Raw genomic sequence first — 26,404 nt, forward strand, 5'->3', positions numbered from 1 at the left:
ACATCTATCGGTTGATGATGATTAATATTAGTAATGGATAAAAAGGTGTAAAGATTTAAGTAAAAGTTTGAAATTATTTGCCTATTTACTTACTTAAAAAGATTTTTCATTACAGCATCCGATCAATACCAGAGACGCGGCAGTGTTAGCACTGTCGGATGCCCAGTACGTCGCCCCGCTGGTCCAGACAGGCGATTTCCTCAGCGTGAGCAAGAGCGCTATTGGATCCGGACCGAATACATTCTTCTACGTGTTCGATTATCAGACTAAAGATGGAGATTATCCTCAGGTAAGTTTTTATACAGGTTGCAACCAGAACGCTGGCGAAAACAAAGACATGTGATAGAACTGATGATTACTGATAATATGATACCACAAAAAACTCGAAAAAATAAATTAAAAATCCTATAAAAGCTTACGATAAATTGCAAATAAAACATCTGACTGACGCCAGAGGTCGAAGAACGTTACGTAATTAGGTCACTCGGAGTCAATGCCGCGTCGTAGGTGGGGGTATTGACCCGAATTTTGCACGCTATACATTGCGGGTTTGAAAAATACTAAATCACTAAAACTACAAAATGAGGCGAATGTTGAAGTGAGGTGAACCATTTTGGTTTTATAAAAACAAAACCTAGCCCAACCAATGTACGGTTTTTATTTGCCCAGCCGTTGAGGTGCTGTGTGGGTTTAAAGAATCCTACATAGATACCTACTCAGATAGCCACAATCTATAACACGAGGCCAGAAAGGCACTCCCGGTAGAGGCATGAGTGCTTTTCTAAAAAATGAAACGTTCGAAATGAAATTCCATACTTACTTTTCTTGACAGTTGTAATACTGTCCGGCAAGTTTAACTTTCAAACTAATCTACAGGGTATGAAATGTGCACATAAATATGAAATGTCATCATTTTTTAGAAAAAAAATATCTAAGCCTATCTGTGCACAGTTGGGTAAAAAATATAACGCTGAGACTTTGAACAAATCGTTTACCCGTCCTATATATAAATTGTCTCTTCTAGACAAGTTCTGAGCAACGTTTCTAATATTGCCCCCGATTTCCAATATTAGATCATTATTGGTACTTTTTCCTCTTCAAAGCGAGCATCGTTTTATGCTCATCGCAATTTTGTTTTTACTCTTCTTTTTAGGGTTCCGTACCTCAAAAGGAAAAAGGAATCCTTGTAGGATCACTTCGTTCTTTGTCGTGTATATCAAGAAACATATAGGATACTTCCAATTGACGAAAAATCATGAAATTTGGCAGATCCAGCAAATTCAGGCGAAACCGTGAATTCTTAGTTAGATCACAAAAAAAATTAAAATGTGTTCATGAACAAATAATTAATATTTTCAACTTTTAAAGTAAGATTAATTACTAGGTATACTAAAATATGGGATATCATATAAAAGTGATTTACCGGTAAATTCTAAAATGGATTTTATTTATTGTTATGCACAATAGTTTTTGATTTATCGTGCAAAATGTCGAAAAAATACGACTGCAGTACGGTACCCTCAGTGCGCGAGTCTGAGTCGCACTTGGGCGGTTTTTTCCACGTCCCGCCATTGCCAAAGTTTCATTTAGTAAATCTCAAACCAATTCACAATTGATTGATTTATGGTTATCCTTCTGGGATGAAAGCCTCGGTCTATTCCTCTACAGATATTCCCAAATGCGTATTTTCATTGTTCATTCAAATATTTGGTTTCTATAAATTTCGCTGTATTAGCTTAATGGAAATAGTTTGTTGAATTTCGGGATCAGCATTCAGTTCAAAAGTAACAACCGATTCGAATTGTTTTATCCGATCTTCTATAAAATATTGTTATTTGATTGTTTCAACTTAGTATTCGAATATATTGGAAATTTTATATAAAAAAATACTCGTTCAATTTCTTTTAAACCCCCGACTCAAAAAGGGGTGTATAAAATTAAATTGAAAATTTAAATAACCCCCGACACAAAACTCACTAAAAAGTAAAAAATTATATATATTGGCCCTTTTTTCTTTTACATTGTAAAAAATTTAAATTCTATAAATTTCGCTGTATTAGTTTAATGGAAATAGTTAGTTGAATTTTTGGGATCAGTATTCAGTTCAAAAGTAGCAACCGATTCGAATTGTTTTATCCGACCTTCTACAGAATGTTGTTATTTGATTGATTAAACTTAGCATTCTTATTCAAATTGCAAAAAGCATTCAAAAATACTAGAAATTTTATTTTAAAAAACCCTGGTTCGCCCGACCTAAAAAGAGGGGTGTTTAAAATTAAGTTAAAAACTCAATTGAAAGTTTAATTTTTATTTTTATTTATTAGCTTAAAGGAAATAGTTTGTTAAGTTTTCTTGATCAGCATTCACTTCAAAAATAACAACCGATTCGAATTGTTTTATCTGATCTGCTATAGAATACTAATTGATTTGAATCAACTTAGCATTCGAATATAATAGAAATTTTTATAAAAAAATACTGGTTCAATTTCTTTTTATAATAGTAATAAACGCAAAGTATTGGCTGTACGTTAACCACAGTGCTGAAAATATCACCCCTGTAATGCCCCTGTATTTTAATTGGATAGCTTTTAAAAGGCCTCACTCCGCCTGATACTATAACCTAGTTTATTTAAAATTAATTGCAAATACAGGAGATTGCTATGGCTACAAACATTAAAAAACAACTAAAAAACTTTATCTAACAAATGGGTTTAAATAATCATATTTCGGCCTACCGCCATTTTACTTTTTTTTTCAAAATAGCGGACTCGCATAAAGCCTGTACATATCAACACTAACACTGTAAAAATAAATAAAGAAATAAAAAAAAGTATTGTATGAGAGCTAGCTATCAAAGTTGTACTGGTGGAGTCATCAGTACAACAGTCTCATAAAAGTTCTGAAAAAAAAAGAAAAAGGCCTGTAAAAAAGGCATGTAGTTGTAGGTAGGCCAGACTTCATACTAAAATATTCAAACCCCTTTCTCTTTGTGCGTAATAATAAAGGTTCCTTTTTCATTTAGAGGTACGGAACCCTAAAAAACATTGAACAAAATAGTAACCTTATATTTGTTTTAGCGTATGGGTTCGGTACACGGAGAGGAGCTGCCGTATTTGTTCGGCGCGCCGCTCGTCGAGGGGCTCGGCCACTTCCCCAAAAACTACTCCAAGTCTGAAGTGGCCTTAGCAGAAGCGTTCATCCTGTATATAGCTAATTTTGTAAGAACTGGGTGAGTATTAAGTTTTTTTTTTTAATTTTAACCGACTGCCAAAAAGGAGGTGGTTCTCAATTCGGCCTGTTTTTATGTATGTACACCGATTATTTCGAGGTTTCTGGACCGATTTGCAATTTTTTCAAAATCAACAGTAGAAGTTTCCGTGGTGGTCCCATAAAATTTCTGGATCCAACTCCTTAATCCTGATGCTGCAAGGTTACTGCCCGCCTAAGTTGTCCGATTCAAAAAGTGTTCATAGTGAATTAATATTGTAGGTACCAAGCAACGATTTCATGCTTATATTCTAAGTTCCAACTCCTCAACCCTGATGATGCATGGTACAGCGCTCATAAGCGATGTGATTCAGGAACTGCGGATGGTGCAATATTATTTTAGGTGTCAAGCATAGACTACATTGTGGTTACGATATAGATCAATAAGTTATACTTACTAGCCAATTTGTTACGACACGTGTGCTCAAAAAAAGTAGTGTAGTGTTTTCAAGGTGTATTTTCAGGGTCTTCATTCCACCATAACTTCTAAATATTATTTTAAAATGTCACACAAACAGAAAGTCAAACGAAACGATGAGGATTCTATAATTTGTTACGGAACAAAAAGAAGGAAGAAAATACTGAGCCTATTAGTATTGCTATTAATAGACTTTTAGTTGGTATTTTTCCATTTTATTCAGTACGGTTATTACGAGATTTTATGTCTCACTAACGTTGGTAGTATTCGAGTGTCGAAACACTTTCGCGTTATAGTAAACTGGATCTTAAACACCTTGTTTTAAACAGAGGCGGATTTGCAGTCTTAGCCGCTGTAGGCCCCAGGCCAGAGCCGCCCCTTTCCTAGCTCTCATCATATTAAAGACTAACTTATGCTCGCGACTTCATCCGCGTGGACCACACGAATTTCATACCCCTATTTCATCCTCTTAGAGGTTAAATTTTCAAAAATCCTGTCTTAGCGGAGGCCTACGTCATAATAGATATCTGCATGCCAAATCTCAGCCCGATCCGTTCCGGGTTCGAAATTTGTGTAATTGGTCCACGCGGATGAAGTCGCGAGCATAAGCTAGTTTAAATATATATAAAAAGACTTGTTCTGACTGACAAACTGATCTATCAACGCACAGCCTAAACTGCTGGGTTTAGAAACATGAAATATTGACAGTAAGTTCCTTTTCTAACGTAGGCACCCACTAAGAAAGGATTTTTGAAAGTGCAACCCCTAAGGGGGTTAAATAGGATATGGAAGTTTGTATGAAAGATCGATAAAAATTGTTATATAAGCATCGATATAAATGACAAGATATGGTCAAGCAAACAAAATTTTTCACGGTTTTGGAACCAGATAAATCAGCGCCACCTCTTAGATAGGTACTAATGAACGACTCGTTTGAAATCCAGACGTCACTGAGGTTGCATTGGTGCTAAAGCACCACTGAGTCAGTGCCATTTTGATTGTTCAAAAGCCCTGTCCATACGAAGTAATATCAAAGAGTATGTATGTGGCTTTCGGTTAAAAATAAAAATATTATGTAAGTATTTCATGATTTTTGAAAATTTTACTTCCAAGGGGGTAAAATAGGGGGTGTAAGTTTGTATGAATGTCCGTTATTTTTCAAGTTATTTCCATGAGAATTGGTAAGTATGTAGGTAAATGAAAAAATACGTGTTTCAGGTTTTTTGAAAATTCCACCCCCATGCTTTTTTTTACTATCGTAAAGTGCTGACAACAATACTTTACTATCATTACAATCTAGCCTATGAGAGAGGCTAATAGGTAATATTATATTAACCTAAACTTATAAACGTACTTACTATACCTAAGAATCGGTCTATTGAGTCTTTATTGGTAGACACTTTGTTCTTGTGTTCTTTAAATTGCACTAGCACTATGCTTTCACTTTGTTCGTGTGTTCTTTGAATTGCACTAGCACTATATTTTCACCCCCACGCTGATATTCTAAATCCCACCCGAGTGAAGCCCGGGCAGATCAGATAGTGTGTTACAAAACTCGTCTGCACTTAAAGGACTCTGCTAAGGGATTGGTCAACTTAGTTTGGATACGCGAGAGTGAAGACTCGAGTGACTACCAGATGGTGTCCAGATGGCAGAACATCGTTTAAAACCCAAAACTAAGATTGTCATTAGGGTACCCGGATCAATAGATGAACATTCGGAAATTCGGAATTCAACTAAATAGTCGTATATTTTTCAAATCACATAATTATATGTGGTACTGAATAATTAATATTTTTTCTTAATGTTTTTAATGTTTTTTCAACTCCCCAATGAATAAAATTTTAAAGTCACTAGTAACTAATAAAATAGGAGGCACTGGATGTCCTCTACTGGTAACTATCAAAAGATCTGCATTTATTAATGACAAAAGTAGATTCATAACAATATCTTTAAAAAATCGGCCAAGTGCGAATCAGAATCGCGCACTGAGGGCTCCGTACTGCAATCGCATTTTATCGACATTTTGTACGATAAATCAGAAACTACTGACTAGATCTCGTTCAAACCAATTTTCGGTGGAAGTTTGCATAGTAATGTACATCATATATTTTTTTTAGTTTTATCATTCTCTTATTTTAGAAGTTACAGGGGGAGACACACATTTTACCACTTTGGAAGTGTCTCTCGCGCAAACTATTCAGTTTAGAAAAAAATGACATTAGAAACCTCAATATCATTTTTGAAGATCTATCCATAGATAGAGTACACGTATAGGTTTGATGGAAAAAATATTTTTTGAGTTTCAGTTCTAAGTAGGGAACCCCCAAAATTTATTGTTTTTTTTTCTATTTTTGTGTGAAAATCTTAATGCGGTTCACAGAATACATCTACTTACCAAGTTTCAAAAGTATAGCTCTTATGGTTTCGAAAAAAGTGGCTGTGACATACGGACGGACATACAGACAGACATGATATTATACATTTATAAGGGTTCCGTTTTTTGCTATTTGGCTACGGAACCCTAAAAAATCAATAGCATCCATTAGCATCTTTAAAATTCATCGGCACCGTAATAATCGTTTTTTTATATCACGTAGGTATAAATTTTGTAGTGATCGCTCTTTATATGTTTTCTCAAGGATTTACTTTATTAATCGCGATTTTTCAAACAAAAATTATTTAAATCACACAAACACTCGGACATACAGCCTATACCCTACCCTATACCCTACCCTATACCCTATCTGTATTGTTTTGCCAAAATGTATCGCGTAAAGTTTTATGGTCTCGTTTTGGTGGTGTCGTCCGTCGTCCGTCCCTCCTGTTGTTTATGAATAGGTTTTCTGTACCATGTGCGTTGAGGACGCAACATGAGACCTCATAGTAACATTTGTGAATATGGGTTGTAAGTGTTTACGCTTTTGCCTTTTTCGATCCTTGACCTATTGTTTCGTTCACGTAAAAACAATGATCTATTGTCCTTTTATTGGTTGCTTACGCACTTTCTATTCCTGATTTTTCTTGAACTTATTGATTATTTATATAAGTTCAAGTTAGTTATAAGTATTAATACGATGCATTGCAGAGCGGCCGCCCCTAATATGTGGCCGCTCTAGGCTCGGGCCTATTGTGCCTAAGGGCAAATCCGCCACTGGTTTTAAAGCTTAAGTTTGTCTACACATCTACAGCCAGTGGAAGCGGAAACGTTTCGAAATTAAAACTGTTGGCATTGAATTTTTGACTTCAATTCAAGGCGCTTTAAGTCCATTTTACTTTGACGTTATTGTGTTTCGACTCTTGAATTCTAGCAACGTTGGTGAGACGTAAAATCTTATACTAAGCGTACTGTAAATATAACTATTACACTACAGGCTGAGAGAAGCGTCTTCTATTGGAAATTGCATACTTTGTTGTATTTACAAATACTTATAAGTATTTTTATATTCGACTCAAAGAAGGCAATAAATTTCCAATTTGAGCGTCTTTTTTCGTGCCAACCCCGTCAGTGTCAATAAAGAAATTCCAGCAACAAAAGACAAGACAATCGAAGCGTTTTATCAAACTTGGTTCCGAGCAATAATTCCCCATTCCGCTGCGACCAAACGAGGCGAAACGGGACTTGATTGTTACCAGGTTAGCGTTTTCATTGTTTCGCCGTTTTTTGTCTTTACCTGAGCTGTAATACTTTTGGAATTAAATTTAGTGCTACTACAGAAGAGTTATAAAGTGATTTTTTAAATTAAAAAATAGCTATCTTGCGCCAGCTTTGTACGAGTAACCTTAAGGCCCTTTTCTGATTAATCTATGCCGCAGCGGTGGGACATCAGCATGCTCAGTATAGGTACGCGATACCGAAAACTTACCGAGCACCTATATTTCTATGGAGCGTTCCTGATTTATGCGGTCGCGCAGGAGCGGCGCGGTACAGTTTTGTTTCACATCGTATCTGCTCTGTATGCTGTTCGGTAGCCGCTCGGCAATTTACCAAGCCGGACGCATCAAAGTGAGGGACTTTATTATTGCGTTAATACGGGAAGTTGAAAATCTCTCGGTTCTGCATAATTTTCTGCAGACATGTGTGAAAGAGGAGGCAGTGCGGTATGCTTTCGACATCCAAGTGTGTTGATGTTGCACTGCAGCTGCACCAACTAATTAGAAAACGGCTTACGTTTCGAGCAATAATTCCCCATTCCGCCGCGACCAGCCAGTCAGCCACGACCAACTGCTGCAACAGTGGGGGGGGGGGGGGGAGCAGTGGTGTCTTTCAACACTTTCAACACTGCGTTCTCCATCACAACGTCTATCGGTATTTCGAACTATATGCTCTGCCCATTGCCACTTCAGCTTCGCCAGCTGCTTAGCTATGTATGTCGGTTGCTCTGGTTCTCAGGATCTCCTCATTGCTGGGTAGATAACTTCAAGCATAGCTCTCTCCATTCGCTCGCTGAGTGACTCTGAGCTTTCTTATGAGGCCCATAGTTAGCGTAGTAGTCATCACTCATCATCAACAACAAAACTATTAGTCAATAATATTAATTTTCGAAGCAAGTTTTTCATAAAAATTCCAATCTTTTGTTGTTCATTGCGAGGCTCCATTAAAGTGTGAATGACAAAAGAGCGAATGAAGAAGGAGTGAAAGAACGGAAATAACAAACCGGTACCAATTAATTTTCCGTTTCAATTCGTTCGGTAACAAATGAATAGCTCGAAATAACTTCGATTCTTTCGCCATTTGTTATTGCAGTTCTTTCATTGAACGCGCGCAGGTGAAAATTAATGAACTGGTTAATTGGAAGCTTAAGTATATTTCATTACCATTGATTTCATTTTAGGGCTGCATACCCGAAGGGTGCCCATGCGACCTTACGACGGTTACGCACTCATCCGATCCGAGTCCGTGAAAATACGTTCCTTTTTGTTTTGTATGGTAGCTTATGACATACGTCGTAGATAATCGCTGGTATTTTCACGGATGACGAATATAACTCGGATGACGGAAGTGCAGTGCGTAATCGCCGTTATTAGGTACTAAGCCTCCGATGTGTCTGTCCGTCCATCCAACTGTCTGTCAGTGGGCTATATCTCGTGAACCATAATAGGTAGAGAGTTGAAATTTTTACAGAATGTGTATTTTTATTGCCACTTTGCACACAACAAATAATAAAAATTTAAAAATGGCCGCCATGAAAATTAAAAAAAAATTAAAATTGTGATTTCTTGTACGACGGTACAATACATCGACCTCGACCGATTTTTTGACGATAGGGTACGGAATCCTAAAAATGTGAATCCATGCGGACAAAGTCGTGGGAAGTCTAGTAATAAGGTAAATTGCAATTAATCCGGTTGATTGAACCTGAAATGAATAGCATTACTATAATTATTGGTCCCTTAGCTATAATAATAATATCATGTCGTTTGAGGTAGGTTCAGAGGACGCTTTCATCCATTCAATCCATACAATTATCCTCCTAATGAATATCAAGTGGCCCATATAGAGTGGCTCTTATGAGATTAATACGCGTAATGTCATCTAATTTGTATAATATTATATGTTTTGAGTATTACTTCCATTTTATACTTATAGAATAATTAATCTAAGATTATATTATTATACTAGCTTTTGCTCGCGAAATTTCAAACCTCTAGTTCACCCCACTTAGGAGTTGAATTTTCAAAAATCATTTCTTACCGGATGTCTACGTCATAATAGCTATCTGCATGCCAAATTTCAGTCCGATCCGTCCAGTAGTTTAAGCTGTGCGTTGATAGATCAGTCAGTCAGTCACGTTTTCATTTTTATTTATTTAGGCATGATGTCCGTAGCAATAGCTTCATCCGAGTGGATGTCAAGTCGCAAGCATAAGCTAGTAAGTCAATATCCATATTATAAATGTGAAAGTGTGTTTGATTGTTGGTTTATTGGTTTGATGGTTTGTCCTTCAATCACGTCGCAACGGTGCAACGGATTGACGTGATTTTTTGCATGGGTATAGATAAAGACCTGGAGAGTGACATAGGCTACTTTTTATCCCGGAAAATCAAAGAGTTTCCACGGGATTTTTAAAAAATCTAATTCCATGCGGATGAAGTCGCGGGCATCAGCTAGTAAGTAATAAAATAAAGGTGAACCCAATGTACACCTTCATAAAAAGTAACATGCGATACAAAACATAGGTTATTTCTTTTATAATGTAGTTGTTTTTGCGAATGCGAATATAAAACAAGAAAATGTTGTATTTTCTATCTAAACGATAAAACGGAACGAGTACGAGGCGAAGTTATGATGATAATAAACCACTATTATCCGAAGAGGCCCGTGCTCGTGGCATAACTGTTATAACTAACCGAGTTCTTGGGAATATGATGTTTATTTATTATTTGTTCAGTGGAAAACTTTACTTTTTACTTCATGCATATTGTACGAGACCTATGAAAGTACGTTATAACTGTAGAGTTAAATATTTAAGAGCAGTTTACTCGTAGTTACTAACCGGCTCGTTGGAAAGCCTGGAGCACCGCAGAGGCGTTAGCTCTCTATGTGTCTTCTATCGCCTTTATAATGGGGAGTGCTCTGAAGAGCTTTTTGACCTCATTCCACCCTCCCTTTTCTACAACCGCACCGCGCGCCACCGTAAGGAATTTCACCCTCACCACCTGGGTGTCTGGTGCACTTCGACCGTGCGCTGTGCCAGATCCTTCTTTCCACGCACATGCAAACTGTGGAACCAACTCACATCGGCGGTGTTCCCTCTAGATTACAACATGGGGTTATTCAAGGGGTGGACCAACAAATTCCTAAAAGGCCGGCAACGCATCGGCGGTTCTTCTGGTGCTGCAAATGTTCATGGGCGGCGGTAATCACTTAACATCAGGTGACCCGCCTGCTCGATTGCTCGCTATCTCTATTTAAAAAAAAGTATACGATCCAAACAAACTTGGTTCCATCGATATAAATGACAAGATATGCCCAAGCGAACAAAATTTTTCACGGTTTTGGAACCAAATAAATCAGCGCCACCTCTTAGATACTAATGAGCGACCCGTTTGAAATCCAGACGTCACTGAGGTTGCATTGGTGCTAAAACACCAATGAGTCGGTGCCATTTTGTTTGTTCAATGGCTCTGTCCATACGAAGTAATCAATGCTTGGTTTTTATTTCGATTTTCAAAATCAGTTAAAAGTGAATGAGTCGTGAAAAGTTAGCAGACATCGTCATTTCGTCACTAGCACTAAATATTTTTAATTATTAAATCTTCAGTATTAATTTTGACTGTGTATCAGATATTTTGTAACAAACAAAATAGAAAAATCAACGAACGTTTAGATAAATGAATTTATAACATCAAATATATTTTGTGACAAACAAGATATTAAGCCATCAAAATGCAAAATCAAGCTGTGTGAAGGCAACAGCTGTGTACAAGCACCGAATGGGCAACGATATATTACATTATATGGAAGGCGAGAAACCGGCAAGCCACCTTTATGTTGAGGTTGGAGCGGCTTGTGGTGGGTCTATTATTATTGTTGGAAATACCCTACACAGAGCAAAATTAATACTGAACATTTAAAAATTAAAAATATTTAGTGCTAGTAATGCCCGCGGCCTCGCTCCCGTAGGGATTTCGAAAAATCTGGCCTTATTCTTTACTAGCTGATGCCCGCGACTTCATCCGCGTGGATAAAGGTTTTTAAAAATCCCGTGGGAACTCTTTGAATTTCCGGATAAAAAGTCATTCCTATGTCAGTCCTATGTCACTCTCCAGGTCTTAAACTATACGCATGCAAAAAATCACATCAATCCATTGCTTCGTTGCGACGTGATTGAAGCGCAAACCAACAAACCAACACATAGTGATATCTACATGAAAAAAAATCAAAATGAGATGATTAAGGGGAAAGCACAGGTTTATTAATTATGTTTCTGACATCCGAGATAATTAACAGTGAATTGGCATCATTCGTTAATTTAAATATAAAGTTCCATTAAAATGGTTTTCAGTTAATTACAAATTGGTACTATACCTTTATATTGATGACTAATAACAGATTTTAATTAATTGAGATAATTATTGAGTTGCCTTAAATGACAGAAATATGTAAGAACCAATACAAGCATGTTTCAAAACTATAATAAGTATTTAAAGGGGAATTTTACATAAGTACAGTACAATACAATACAAATTTCTTTATTGCGAATCTGGGTAAACAGTGGAGATGTTACAAAAACAAAAAGGTACAGCCAAATTCAGTAGGTATCAGGAAAATATCAGTAAAGTATCAGTAAAATGTTAGACTTGATATCATAAATTCATTATTGTCCACAGAAATCCAAATGAAGCACAAAGACAAGAAGCTGTCCTTCCGATTTCAAGAGAGCGAAACAAATTCAAGAGCATATTTTGGGACGAGTACGATACTCTTCATCAAAAGTACTTAGAAATTGGTAAGTTGTTTACCCCTACATTGAGACATCGATTTTGTTTCCATTCATTGACAATTTAATTACATACAGAATAAATGTAATGATATTTAAAAATAAATTTTAAAATATTATTTTGGAGGATATATTTTATAAAATTCGTAAGTAATTGGTACAAATTGAATTTCGGGCATACTCGTACTTAGCACCTAGCTAGTACGTAGCTATTTTAAATTTAAAAAAAAAAAAAATCTTTTTTCAGACCGTGGTCCATAATATGGTGTTAGTAAATAGTAGTAATATTTAAAGACTTAAAACTATGTTAGTACGTATAACTTACATGTTATTTTAAAAAAAAACCTTAATTTAAATATTTCCCGGTACGCAATGAGGCACTGGGTACATACACATGTGTATGTACCCAGTGCCGCAATATGCCAACCTAAATGAAACCCTCCGAAATTAAAAACCAAAATAAAACAGAAACTTAATTAAAATTGTTTATTTTGAACCTATATTATATAAAACAATACGTCTGTTTTATTGCAAATAGATTTTTTTATACCTACATGCTTTACAAAAGTTTGTCGGAGTCTTTGTGAAAAATAGTATATTTTGTTCCTTTATCTATCATGTCAAATCTAATTTTTAATATCTTGGCCAAAACGCTTTTCTCGACTGGCATTTCCATTTGTGATATTACAATGTAATAAATAATAATTATACCTACATACATTATTAAAATCAACTTAATGATTTCCAAAAGGACTAACTGCATAATAATAATTAATGCAAAATAAGCAATTCGATCTATTTTAAATTAAAACTAACTAGCATTAATTTAATACTGCACTGCGAAAATGACATACAACGAATCAATGAATGTAAAATTCATTGTTTAATCATTGCTTTGGTTAAAATATTGCAAATATATGCGTATGATTAACGACAGTTACAATTTTGCATAAATAAATATTTATTGTAGTGAAATTGATGATGTCGCAATGTAATTACCACGGTATAGCAATCAATCAGTACGGAAATGATCATACTCGCCAATGATGGTGCTCTGCAATCGGCTTCCAAAAATTTCTCATTTTAGCTAGATTTTTTCTATCTAAATGTGTGGGACGAAACCTGAGACACGCTAATTTATCGCTTTCGAAATTCAAACTCATATTTTAATGAATTAATAAAATTCTTAAATTATTCACCAAAAACTAAAAAAAAGAGACATTATTAAGACTGATTTTTCAAATAGTTAAAATTGAATCAGCCACAAATTTGAATGCTTTTTCTACAGAATAGGACGAGCAAAAAACTCTTTGAATTCTTTTGAGCAATCATAAAACTGGGCACTAGATTTTGCTATATCATTTCATTTTTATAGATGGCTAAATGGATTAAATCAGAAAATTCAGCTATACCTATTGAATGTATTTGGCCAGATTGATATAAAAGATTTTATTCTATAATAGGAATTAATCCTAATTTGAGGGTCAGATGCTTTACTTCATGATACCATTAACTACTTTATATTTATAGGCAGTGACATGAATTATTTTTACTCAGAATATGTTATGAATTTATCGAAACATCAAGTTTATTTGTGCAAAAGGTCCATTTAAAGCTCTAAACTGTATGATTGCTAAGCTGTGAAATTACTAATAACGTCAAGCTACTAAATGATGACTTTAATATTCAAACACGTCAGTGACATTAATTAATTTTATTGACTTTTCGACTTCCGCTTTATTTATTACCCGCGAATTTTCGCGCGATTATTTGTAATTGCATTCAATCAGTAACAGTTCTGATGAAATACAATAATCCATTAATTTATATTTTACGGTGTAAAGTATAGTGATGTAACGAATGTCATATTTTGGACACTCGCGGACGCGAATGCGAATGCGAATATCTGCTTCCAACATTCGCTAATGCGAATGCGAATGCGAATATTCAGTTTTTGTTTAAATTTGGCTTGGTGACCTTGGTGATTACGTGTTTAAGTTACTTTTTATTACATTAAAACATAAGAAATTAATGGATTTTGTTTTATTAACCAACTGTTACATCAAAAAAATTAACACAGTAATCCGAATATCCGCGAATACGAATGCGAATATTCGTTACATCACTAGTGAAGTAAATACGACAATTATTTTTATTACTGTTCTGTAGGGAAAAATAAAAAGTGTTTTAATTTTATAGAGAGTATTATTTGTATTGCAAGTTTTATGTAAACTGGTGAAAATAAACATTTTCATTCTTTCAATTCTATTGGTATAATGGTTCTTCTTCTTATAAAATACTAGTCTTTTTATAAAATACTAGCTTATGCTCACAACTTCGTCCGCGTAGACTACACAAATTTCAAACCCCTATTTTACCCCTTTAGGGGTTGAATTTTCAAAAATCCTTTCTTAGCGGATGCCTGCGTCATAATAGCTATCTGCATGCCAAATTTCAGCCTGATCCGTCTAGTAGTTTGAGCTGTGCGTTGATAGATCAGTCAGTCAGTCAGTCACCTTTTCCTTTTATATATTTAGATGTATGTATTACGGTATAAAGTTGACGATAAGAAGTTGGGTTATATCAGAAATTCGTTTTCAGGGATGAAGCCCCGCATGAAAAATCATTACCGAGCCCACCAACTGTCCGTTTGGTTGCGGCTAATCCCGGAAATCCATCGCGCCGGGATGAAGGACGTTGTCGCGAAACACAACCTATTCCGAAACCACAACGACCCGGAACTGTACGACGGCTTAGTGCGACCCGATCCCCTCACCCGAGCGAACTACTACGACCCGACGCTCGAGCTTTACCGCCGACCCTACAACGTCAGCCTAGACATACCTACAACTACGATTGAGACTTACGTAACCACTTGCATCACTGTCATGTCACCCCGACCCGACTCGCTTGTCACTCAAAGTCAAACCAACAACTCTCACCCCCAAGACGTATCCAATTTGGAAGTCGCTGGCTATACAGCCTATTCCACAGCCCTCAGCGTCACAATAGCTATAGGCTGCTCTCTATTAATCCTGAACGTCCTTATCTTCGCCGGAGTTTATTACCAACGAGATAAAACGAGATTGCAAGTGAAAGCGTTACAGCAACAAAAAAGAAATCATAACTCTACGTTTGATAGCGTCTCGTCGAAACATCCGCATTATTTCGTCGGCCATTCGCAAAGTTCGAGCACGATTGTCGACATTGATCATCAGGACAAGAACGCAATTATCGCTATGACGAATCGCGTACCACACTTCACGAATTCGAATTGCCCGAATGTCTGTCACACTGGAATTCAAATGTCTAGCTTGACGCAAAAGTCAAGTCCGACTAGTAGAGGAGGACAATGTACGACGTTGCCGAGAAAAGTTGGGTTCAGTTATCAGACTCAGATTTGCAACGCATCAAATTGTATGACGCTGCCAAAGAATGCTACTTTCATGAGCGGGGCAAACTTACCTGATGTACAAGCTCAAACGGGGCAATTGCAGACACCAGGGAATGGATCAGTTCCTTCTTCCTCCCCACCTTCACAACACTTCTCGCAGAAGTCCAGGGTTCCTCAAGCAGCCATGTCCGAAATGAACGTATGAGAAATGGAAGATATTTACAATTATGTCTAAGTGAAAGTGAATATGTGACATGGACACCCAATATTGCTCGCACTGAACAACGCATAGTTGTAAATATCGTGTAGAAAAAATCGTGTAAATAAACTGTAAGTTTGGAAAATTAACAGGTACATTTTAAGAGGAGTTGTTTCGTAGTGCGCTCCGAACAAACGTAGATTTCCTCTCATTTTAATATTAATCGATGAAACTCAAAGAAATTTTGTAGATACGTTCTAGGAACTAATATCTGTGTCTGTGTTTTTCCAGATTTCCGTTAAAATATTTTTTTTTTAAGTTACACGGGATTTAGATACAAATCTTTAAACCCTCGTAACTTTAAAACTAGATATTTGTATGGAAATCTGGCATCTCTACATATTAGTTCTTAAAACTTATCTAGAAAATTTCATTGACTTTGATTGCTTGATATTCAAATGAGAATGAAACTACGTGTGTGTGGAGCGAACGACGGAGAGTCCTCTGTTAAGGTTAATAGATGTATCATGATTAAACTGAATGACGTCACTACAATGTACGTAAGTATATATTTAATGAACCCATTACCCTGTAAATATGGCCATTTCCATTTTAAATGGATTTACGAATAAATTATCACTTCTCACTGGTTATTTTATGTGTTTCATATTTTTTATCATTTATCCAATTGTTTAAACTAAACTGAAAACAAATTGTCGAATACTGAATTGTTAATGTCCTAACTTAGTCATTTAATGACATCGTTGTAAAAAAATAGTACCTAAAGACTGTATTACCATACCTAGTTACTTAGACTCGATTTATATTGAAGGGTACGACATGCGATTGAGGAGTTAGCGGGCAAAACGGTGTAATAGGCTACTTGACACTTTTTTTAAGTTGGTCTTAAATGGTTAATATTTGTGCTATTATATCAAAAAAATTAACACTATATTTTTTTGCGCCCTAAAAACCGTAAAACTTTCATTTAAAAATATATTTTTCTTAGACAGGTGAAAACACTGTCGGCCATGTTTGGCCGATAGATTATCTGTGCTCTGACGTCATGCATTTGTAAACAACAGCATAACCTCCCAAAGTTTAATAAACATGACTTCTATACTAGTGTACATGAAAAATATAGTAATTTTCGTTATTGTATCATCCGAGAATGTAAAAAACGCATCGATAAAGACCACAGGAAAGTTGTGGATTAGAGTGCCCAGTGAAATAAATATACGTAACACGCGAAGACTTGCTTAAAGGGATCCTATATGACTAACGACTTCAACCCAAATTTATTTTTGCAAAGATCACTTTGTTGTAATAACTTATTCAATTTATAAAGAGAAAACGATATTTTTTTACGTTTACTATGAGTTTTTAGAAATATATAAAAACTAGCTTATGCTCGTGACTTCGCCCGCGTGGACTTCATAAATTTCAAACCTCCATTTAACCCACTCAGGGGTGGAATTTCAAAAAATCCTTTCCTAGTGGATACCTTCTCTTTACCTACAAAGAACACACCCACCAAATTTCATGTATCTAGGACCAGCTGTTTAGATGTTTAGGCTGTGCGTTGATATATAAGTTAGTCAGGACTCTAAATTTTATATATATGGATACTACGTTAGTCCCCGCGTGACATAGGGATGACATTTCTTTGTTTACATATTTAATGACTTCACATCATGGCTGACAGCGTTTTCTGCGTTTCAAATAAAAATAAAAACTGTATTTTTTAAAATTGGATTTATATATCCATCCTGCGTTTTTAATAATTGTTATTGATATATTTCGTTGTCTTAAGCAAAATACTATAATAAATAATGATTTATTGGACGAAATTAGATATGAGTCAAGTAGCCCATTGCATGAAATAAAATTCTAAAGGAGACGCAAAAATCTGAATGAAAACTGTTGAAACTTTACTGTAATTGTATCGTTTTGATTGTAATCACGAACTTTGAAGTTAATTTTGGCACAGTTTTGGTCTGTTTTGCTTGAAAATGAGTTCAAGTTTTTCATGAATTTTGGACTCAATTTTAGTACAGTTTTAGAGCCAGCGCGCAAAACGGTGCGGTGAGTTGCGGTGCGTTTTAAAATCCGCAAATTTGAATATAAATGTATGAAAATCCGGTGCGCATTAATTCCGCAGTTCGCGCTTCTATATACTTAGTTCTATAGTTCACAGATTTTGCGGAAAAAACGTACGGAAATTTTCCGTGGTGCGCGCTAGCTTTTAGACCGTTTTGCTTGGAAATGAGTTCAGGTTTGTATTCAGTGGGCCAAAAACGTCCGGATTTAAGAAAAACATATTTTGATCAGTAGTGTAAATACAACATTTTGTTCGTAAGCTTCTCAAGTTATACATACTGAAAAAATATTTCCTCCTTGAAAAATACAGAAAATGCACACTTGATAATATGATCAGTCAAGTTGTTATGTATTTAACTTTGAAGAATATTTCATTCCGCGTTGGGAAACTACAATGTAAATCATATCTTACGGTCTTATAAATAAAAAAATATCACACTTTCGCTACAATTTTAACATTATACTCTTTTGAATAAGTTAATATAGGGCTCTCTCTCTGTTAGGTAATCTCTTACAAATGACAAAGACAAAAACTCAATACCTAGGCGTTAACCATTTTGAGTGACCAACGATACACAAACGAGCCTATGTTTTCTTTAGTTAATAACTTGTATCCGTGGATATTTTAATCCATACTTAATATTATAATTGCGAAAGTGTGTCTGTCTGTCTGTCTGCTAGCCTTTCACGGCCCAGCCGTTCAACCGATTTCGACGAAATTCGGTACAAAGATAACTTGAATCCCGGGGAAGGACATAGGCTACTTTTTATCCCGGAAAATCAAAGAGTTCCCACAGGATTTTTAAAAAGCTAAATCCACGCGGACGAAGTCGCGGGCATCGTCTAGTTTTAAAATGATTTGTTGAGGAATGGCAACTATATTCAAAGGCTAGATTGAATCAATTATGAAATCTTGTTGCGCTGGATTGTTACATAACCGGTGCATGTTCAATTTTACATCACAGAGAGAAACCCAATTTCCATTCTGTGTAAATCCTTATTTAATTATTCAATTTCTTCCCGCTGTTAATGCAGGGGGCTTATTGCATAACGTACTCTTAATCGCAATCGTTTCGAAATTTGAGCACTATTCCACTTTGATACCTATTTATTTATAGCTGTCATCCATGGATTTATTTATTTTATTTTTGGATTTAAAAAAGGATAGAACAATTCTATTAAATAAACCTAAATCTAAATTAAAAGTAAAAATAACATTGAATTAAAACGAAATTTAATTAAATCTAACACCTCATCGAGACCAGCGCAGCGAGGAATTATATCCAAAATGCTATCAAAGACCAAACTAATTCTTTGACCAAGGTAGCTGCGAGCTCAGGTCCCCGGTTGACTCGATAACCCTTTTCAAAATTACCTCAAAAAGAGCTCAAGCCCCGGGCCCTACAGCCCCAAAGTCTCCACACCAAAAGGCAATTGTTTGAAATTGTTCATTTTGTTGTGGATTTTGAATTGATCCAAATTATTAACAATAGAATAAATAAATTAGTAATTTCAATATCTATTTAAATTGTATTTTCAAAGCTAAAACAACTATCATAATACTGTTATTATGATAGCTGTGATAGAAAAGTTTTATTGTCAGTATTATTTAACCCTTTTGGTCATGTTATTGTAATAGCAGCAAACGAAGTTTATATTGAACAAAATAACTTTTCATTTTATAGGCGTTATTATTGCAGATGTCCCCTCATGTTGAAATTGATTGATTACAATTTGAATTATTTAAGCAGACTTCTATAACTGTCGCAATTATGATTGCAAGTGCGTTAGGTAATAATCCTCCAGATGTCGTTTCTTCGATCACTGATTTAATTAATTGAATTAGTATTCTATACCTAATGGTCTGTTTTTTAAATTTTATTTATGAAAATTTTATACAGAAATTTATACTTAAATTAATTATTAAAATTCTAAATTTGTATTTCAACGTTATAATGTTTATTGTGTGTTGAAATATCTGTTTTGTTACTTTGTATTAAGGTCTATTATCACAACCGAGCGTTGTCTTAGGGACGTGGCCAAATCAAATACGCCTCGTCATATTTTCTAACTGACTGGTGATTCTGGTTTCTGTGACTGGTGTCCAACTAAGCCTCCGAATTAAGCCCACATTACGCGCCATTGTGCTTGCAAAAAACCCGCCACCTAGCGGGTTGCTCGAATAAAAACTGCCACCCAGCGGGTCACGCAGAAAACAGTATAATTCAGTAGATCTCTCTCGCAGAAAAACCACCCTCAGGCTGGTCACTCGAAGAAAAAGTGTCACACAGTGGGTCGCTAGTCACTACTTAGCGTTATTGTTATATTACCTAAACACAATCCAATACCAATATCCATTTGCCTCATTTTGTAGTTTTAGTGTTTCAGTATCTTTCAAACCCGCAATGTATAGCGCGCAAAACTCGGATCAATGCTCCACCTACGACGCGGCATTGACTCCGATTGGCCTACTTACGCCACCTTCGATGACCTCTAGCGTCGTTCAGATGTTTTATTTGCAATATTTAATTTTCACAAAATATTGAATTTATTATTATTTAATTTTCGTGTTTTTTTTGTGGTATCATACCAGTAATCATCAGTACCATCACATGTCTTCGTTTTAGCTAGCGTTCTGGCTACACCCTGTATTACGTCCCAGCCACGTCCCTGGCACAACACGGTTCTGTTTAGATAGAACTTTAATGAATTTATCTAATTTAGGTGCTCCTCTTGTGTGTATTCGACTATTCGTATAGATTTCGACAGTCGATTTAATCATCGATTAATTGTTGATTATTTGTTTGAATAACGTAATAATATGTTATCTAACCGTTGCTACTACGAATCTTATGACAAGTATTAAGTAACAAGAACTAAGATGGAATAAAGTCATAACAAATTGATTGGTTGATTTATTATTGCCCATCATCATTATCATATTCTTATTATTATTCAGATACAAGTCAGCCCTTCACTGCAATCTCATCTGGTAGTAAGTGATGATGCAGTCTAAGATGGGAGTGGGCTAACCTGGACGGGGGAAGGCAGTTTTTATTAAACCCATGCCCCTTTTCTACGCGGCATCATACCGGAACGCTAAATCGCTTGGCGGCACGGCTTTGCCGGTATGGTGGTAACTAGCCGCAGCTGAAGCCCCCTACCAGACCAGACCAGAAATTTAGAAACTGTAAAATTCCAAAACCCCGCCAGGAATCGAACCCGGGACTTTCCACTAATAAGACCACAGTGCTTACCACTGCGCCAAGGAGTTCGTCTAGGCCTTAGCCTGAGCATTCACTTGTAATGAGCTTAGTGCGAATGTTACATCACAGAAAAATACGAGAACATTTTAGCAAGCATCTATCGCGCCTATAAGCTTTTTGCCGAGCCAAGCCTCTGTCATCGACCCGAGCCCCGCCGCTCTGCGATGTCTCTACCCGCACCCCTGTTGCTCTCCAGTGTGACATCTTCATGAAGAATTGACGAGCAACGAATAAAGCGTTCGCTAGAATTCTCAAGATGTTCGTAGCAATATGTGGCTCTATACTTGGCTCGGCTCGTTGTACAGTTCGACAAAAATAAAAACGGCGAATGCTCGATTCTGTTACATGTGAACGCTCAAGTCTATCAGCACCTTTAGGACGTTCACTATTAAAAATAAGCCTCCCCTAGTGAGTGTCACCTTACCACGAAACCATTGGACTACTGTATTTCTCTTTACACTGTGATACAGGTAAGCTCTAAATCTAAATCTAGCTAATACCTAATACCACTTCAGTAATGCAACGCACGGGTGTCGTCGCAACACGACTTGATATTATGTATCTACTATGTAATATACAAGTCAACGTTAGTATTGATTCTAGTGTAATGTAAACACAGTACACAGTACAAGATTTTACGTCTCACCAAACGAAACCAAATTCGAGAGTCGAAATATTTCCGCGTTACAGTAAAATGGACCTAAACAGCCTTGAATTGAAGTCAAATATTCAATGCCACTGATTTTAATTTCGCAATGTTTCCGCTTGGAGCGCTGGCTGTAGAAGTGTAGACAAACTTGAGCTTTAAAACAAGGCATTTAAGATCCAGTTTACTGTAACGCGGAAGTATTTCGACTCTCGAATTTGGTTTGGTTTGGTGAGACGTAAAATCTTGTACTACGGGTACTGGTATCTGTTGATATACTCGTATATAGTAGAACTAGGTACCTACTTGTACATTACATGATACGTTGGCACTTAGTGGGATTAAATCTAGGTAAAGTAACAATCATTCAGCGAGCGATGGAGAGAGCTATGTGCGGAGTTTCTCTACGTGATCAAATCAGAAATGAGGAGATCCGTAGGAGAACTAGAGTAACCGACATAGCTCAACGGGTTGCGAAGCTGAAGTGGCAATGGGCAGACCACATAGTTCATAAAACCGATAGACGTTGGGGTCCCAAGGTGCTGGGATGGCGACCTCGCACCGGCAGACGCCGTGTTGGAAGACCCCCCACTAGGTGGACGGACGACATTAGACGAGTCGCAGGGAGCCGCTGGATCCAGGCAGCGCAAGACCGTGGCGTGTGGAAGTCCCTACAAGAGACCTATGTCCAGCAGTGGACGTCTATCGGTTGATGATGATGATGATGATGATGATGATGATGATGATGATGATGATGATGAATGTAACAATTTGGTGTTCAATTACAAAGCATTACATTTCCGTAAAGTCCCAAGATCGTTCGCTTGTTAACAGACTTCCAAAAAGGGGTTGGTTCTCAATTCGGTTTTTTAGGGTTCCGTACCTCAAAGAGAAAAACGGAACCCTTATAGGATCACTTTGTTGTCTGTCTGTCTGTCGGTCTGTCAAGAAACCTACAGGGTACTTCCCGTTGACCTAGAATCATGAAATTCGGTAGGTTGGTAGGTCTTAAAGTAGACATTTGGGGAAAAATCTAAAAACCGTGAATTTGTTGTTACAACACACAAAAAAAATTAAATTGTGGTCAAGAACTAATAATTAGTATTTTCAATTGTCAAAGTATATCAAGTGGGGTATCATATGTTTTCACCTGTGCATTCTAAAACAGATTTTTATTTATTTTTATGCATCATAGTTTTTTAATTATCGTGCAAAATGTCGAAAAAAAATACGACTTTAGTACGGAACCCTCGTTGCGCGAGCCTGACTCGCACTTGGCCGGTTTTTTTTGCATGGGTATAGTTTAAGACCTGGAGAGTGATGAAATAAACTACTTTTTATCCCGGAAAATCAAAGAGTTCTCACGGTATTTTTGAATCCTAAATCCACGCGTAGGAAGTCGCGGGCATCAGCTAGTATAAAATAGTGAGAAAATAAGCCTCAAAGCACCTCAATATAGCTCACGTTAGACTCTTGAAGTGCTCAATAACTCTTACGTCCGCGCATGTTCGCTGAAACGTAGGGTCACTGGTCAGACAATTTTGTCCTAATATTTTATAATTTTTCTTCATTTAATACGGGACCAGGTAATGTGCGCTTAACTTTATTAATTAATAGGGTCTTGGACTGTAGTATAAAGTAATGTGATTTTTAGGGTTCCGTAGCCAAATGGCAAAAAACACTAAATTTATCTCTAACGACTGTGACGACCTCCCTGGCGCAGTGGTGAGCGCTGTGGTCTTAATAGTGGGAGGTCCCGGGTTCGATTCCTGGCAGGGGTTTGGAATTTTATCATTTCTAAATTTCTGGTCTGGTCTGGTGGGAGGCTTCGGCTGTGGCTAGTTACCACCCTACCGGCAAAGCCGTGCCGCCAAGCGATTTAGCGTTCCGGTACGATGCCGTGTAGAAACCAAAGGGGTATGGGTTTAATAAAAACTGCCATACCCCTTCCAGGTTAGCCCGCTATCATCTTAGACTGCATCATCACTTACCACCAGGTGAGATTGCAGTCAAGGGCTAACTTATATCTGAATAAAAAAAAAAAAAAAAACTAATGCACTTTCTTAAAAATCCTAGGTCTAACAACCTTAAAACTATTATACATGACCTATTATTATTAGGCACTATTTATACATGACACCTAAAACTATTTATACATGAATAACCTATGGCAATTTAAAAACTGCAATCGATTGATATGCGTTGTCACAAGTAGGGCACGCATCCCTTGAGGCCCAAACGCAATGTGCTGCGCTGCGCGACGCGACGCGATGCGGCATCCGCCTTACTCCATACACACTCTTAAACCTGGTACCTATGTCCGCGGCAGGTTGAGATGGCAATCGGGGTATAAGGCGGGTAGGACGCCCCACAACCCGCACGTCACCCACGTTTACCCGCACTAGGTTAGCGCAGTGGTTGTGTGGGTGTGCGAGGCGTTCCCTCCCCGATTTCCATCTCGACCTGTCGTGTACTAGGTATAAGTATATTTTCCACGCCGCGTAGCTCAAGTGCGCTTTGCTTCATACAAACTCATATAAACTACCTATATTATGTTCCACGCCACGTCGCGCAGCGCAGCTTAAGTGCGTTAGGACCTTTATAGTTAGAGTAGTTTTAATAATGTAAAAAAATATATAATATAAATCTTGTTTAGTACTAAACACCAGCTTAAACCTTTCATAAAACCCACACGCCTTGTGCACCAACATAGTGGAAATGACTTAAAAATCTCGACACAAAAAACTGGGTGAAAATTTTTAAACACAGTTTAAGAATTTTCCGTAGACGGAGTAAAAAATCTAGACAAAGAAACGTTTGCTTTCTCATTCACACCAAAAAGAGAGCACAGATAAAGTTACTAATGTGATAAACAAAGACGCAGCTAACCTATTTTTTGTCCCTTATCGTGTAACCGATTTTTTTCAAGGAATACAACTTTAGTTGCAAAACAAACTTTGAGAATTCGTGTCATCATTGTATTTCTCATTAGTTATTTACTTGATTTCACATAAAAAACGTTTAATACAAATGTTGTTGATCGGTTAATACAAATATTGACTACTAAACAATGGTAATTGTCGTGTTAATTCATTGTTACGTCGGGCTATCGCTATCTCAGTCGCGGTTACACACTACACAGTACTTTAGTCTAGCTTTTTTATTCAGTCTACGGAATTTTCCGTCGAAAAAAAAAGAAAGCTAAAATGTCGGCAGCCCTTGCGCGCTGCATACGTTGCAGCACCCAAGCACCCTCGAGCTTGCCCGAGAGCTTGTAATTTGGGTCAAAGTATTATATAGGCTTGTTCTTATATCTGTGCAAAATGGTATTTGATCTAAACTTACCTAGTTCGTAGCTTATCGAGTACTAGTTGACGCCCGCGAATTCATCAGCGTGTTTTTTTTTATTTTTTTTTTTATTCACATACAAGTTAGCCCTTCACTGCAATCTCACCTGGTGGTAAGTGACGATGCAGTCTAAGGTGGGAGCGGGCTAACCTGGAAGGAGTATGGCAGTTTTTATTAAACCCATACACCTTTGGTTTCTACATGGCATCGTACCGGAACGCTAAATCGCTTGGCGGCACGGCTTTGCCGGTAGGGTGGTTACTAGCCACGGTCGAGGCCTTCCACCAGACCAGACCAGAAATTTAGAAATTATAAAATTCCAAATCCCTGCCAGGAATCGAACCCGGGACCTCCCACTAATAGTTCGTAGCTTATCGAGTACTAGTTGACGCCCGCGACTTCATCCGCGTACATTTAGGTTTTTAAAGATATGCATCTAAATAATATATAAAAGGAAAAGGTGACTGACTGACTGACTGATCTATCAACGCACAGCTCAAACTACTGGACGGATCGGGCTGAAATTTGGCATGTACTTAGATAGGCTATTATGATATAGACATCCTGTAAGAAAGGATTTTTGAAATTTGTGCAGTCTTTGCGGACGATAGATAATAGGAGATATATAAAATAGCTGACTGACTGACAGTCAGTCACCTATATATATACACACAAAGGTATAGAAGACTAAGGATTATTAAAATAAATTCGTCGTCCTGTGTCCTTATTTACCATACAAACATCTAGCAAAAGGTCAAAAAGGTTTGCTAACTTTAGAATATAAACAAGGGCCCTCTATATTTTGCCTTTACTTACGTAATTATTTTAGTAGTGAAATATAATCACAAACTAGCAGTGGGAAAAAACAGAGAGCTATTATATTACTAGAGCAGCGATTGCCTCGTTGTTCTAGTGGCTAGCTTGTTCAGCTGCGAATCATGAGGTCCCGGGTTCATGACCGGGTTGAGCTAAAAAAGCTGTTAGGTTTTCCTGTTCTGTGTAGCAGTCCAGGGAGTGGTAAATGAAGTTGGTGAAGTAAAAGTGCCTCGCAAAGCAAATCGGTATCGATTTTTATCGGCTGATTCTTCTCCAGTTGTGTCACATTGCCGTTGTAACTATATGGTGTAGGCAATATCATTTTGTACAGCAGTGCAACATCTCGAACAGGTAGGCCACAGGGCCCGTAGGCCACTCAGCTTGTGTTGAGACGTCAGGCCCATCGACACAAAACTCTATGGCGAATATCTGAGGTACCAGACGCCCCAACGCTGATTTTCAGTGGGCACAGTTAGTCTGTGGTTTTATAGAAATTTATCATTTTA

The 26,404-nt window shown here is 37.0% G+C and overlaps 2 protein-coding genes across 3 annotated transcripts in view; both read left to right on the forward strand.

Moving 5' to 3' along the window:
• LOC117997118 (neuroligin-4, Y-linked-like) overlaps window positions 1-20,728 on the forward strand; it is a 103,342-nt gene extending 82,614 nt beyond the window's left edge. Inside the window, exons 8-12 of one of the 2 annotated variants that reach the window (XR_011236651.1) lie at window positions 116-289; window positions 3,078-3,229; window positions 12,020-12,138; window positions 14,731-16,593; window positions 17,592-20,728. Coding sequence is in view for 1 of the 2 variants with exons in the window: in XM_034985291.2 (XP_034841182.1) it covers window positions 116-289; window positions 3,078-3,229; window positions 12,020-12,138; window positions 14,731-15,728 (1,443 nt within the window). In the remaining variant the exon portion in view is untranslated. Of the gene's footprint in view, window positions 1-115; window positions 290-3,077; window positions 3,230-12,019; window positions 12,139-14,730 lie in introns of both variants that reach the window. The other variant, XM_034985291.2, reaches the window with a different exon arrangement.
• LOC138402244 (uncharacterized) overlaps window positions 1-26,404 on the forward strand; it is a 175,860-nt gene that overhangs the window by 123,070 nt on the left and 26,386 nt on the right. The gene's annotated exons all lie outside the window — the stretch shown is intronic.

Source organism: Maniola hyperantus, chromosome 4 (genome assembly GCF_902806685.2).
Source record: "Maniola hyperantus chromosome 4, iAphHyp1.2, whole genome shotgun sequence".
Classification (NCBI taxonomy): domain Eukaryota; kingdom Metazoa; phylum Arthropoda; class Insecta; order Lepidoptera; family Nymphalidae; genus Maniola; species Maniola hyperantus.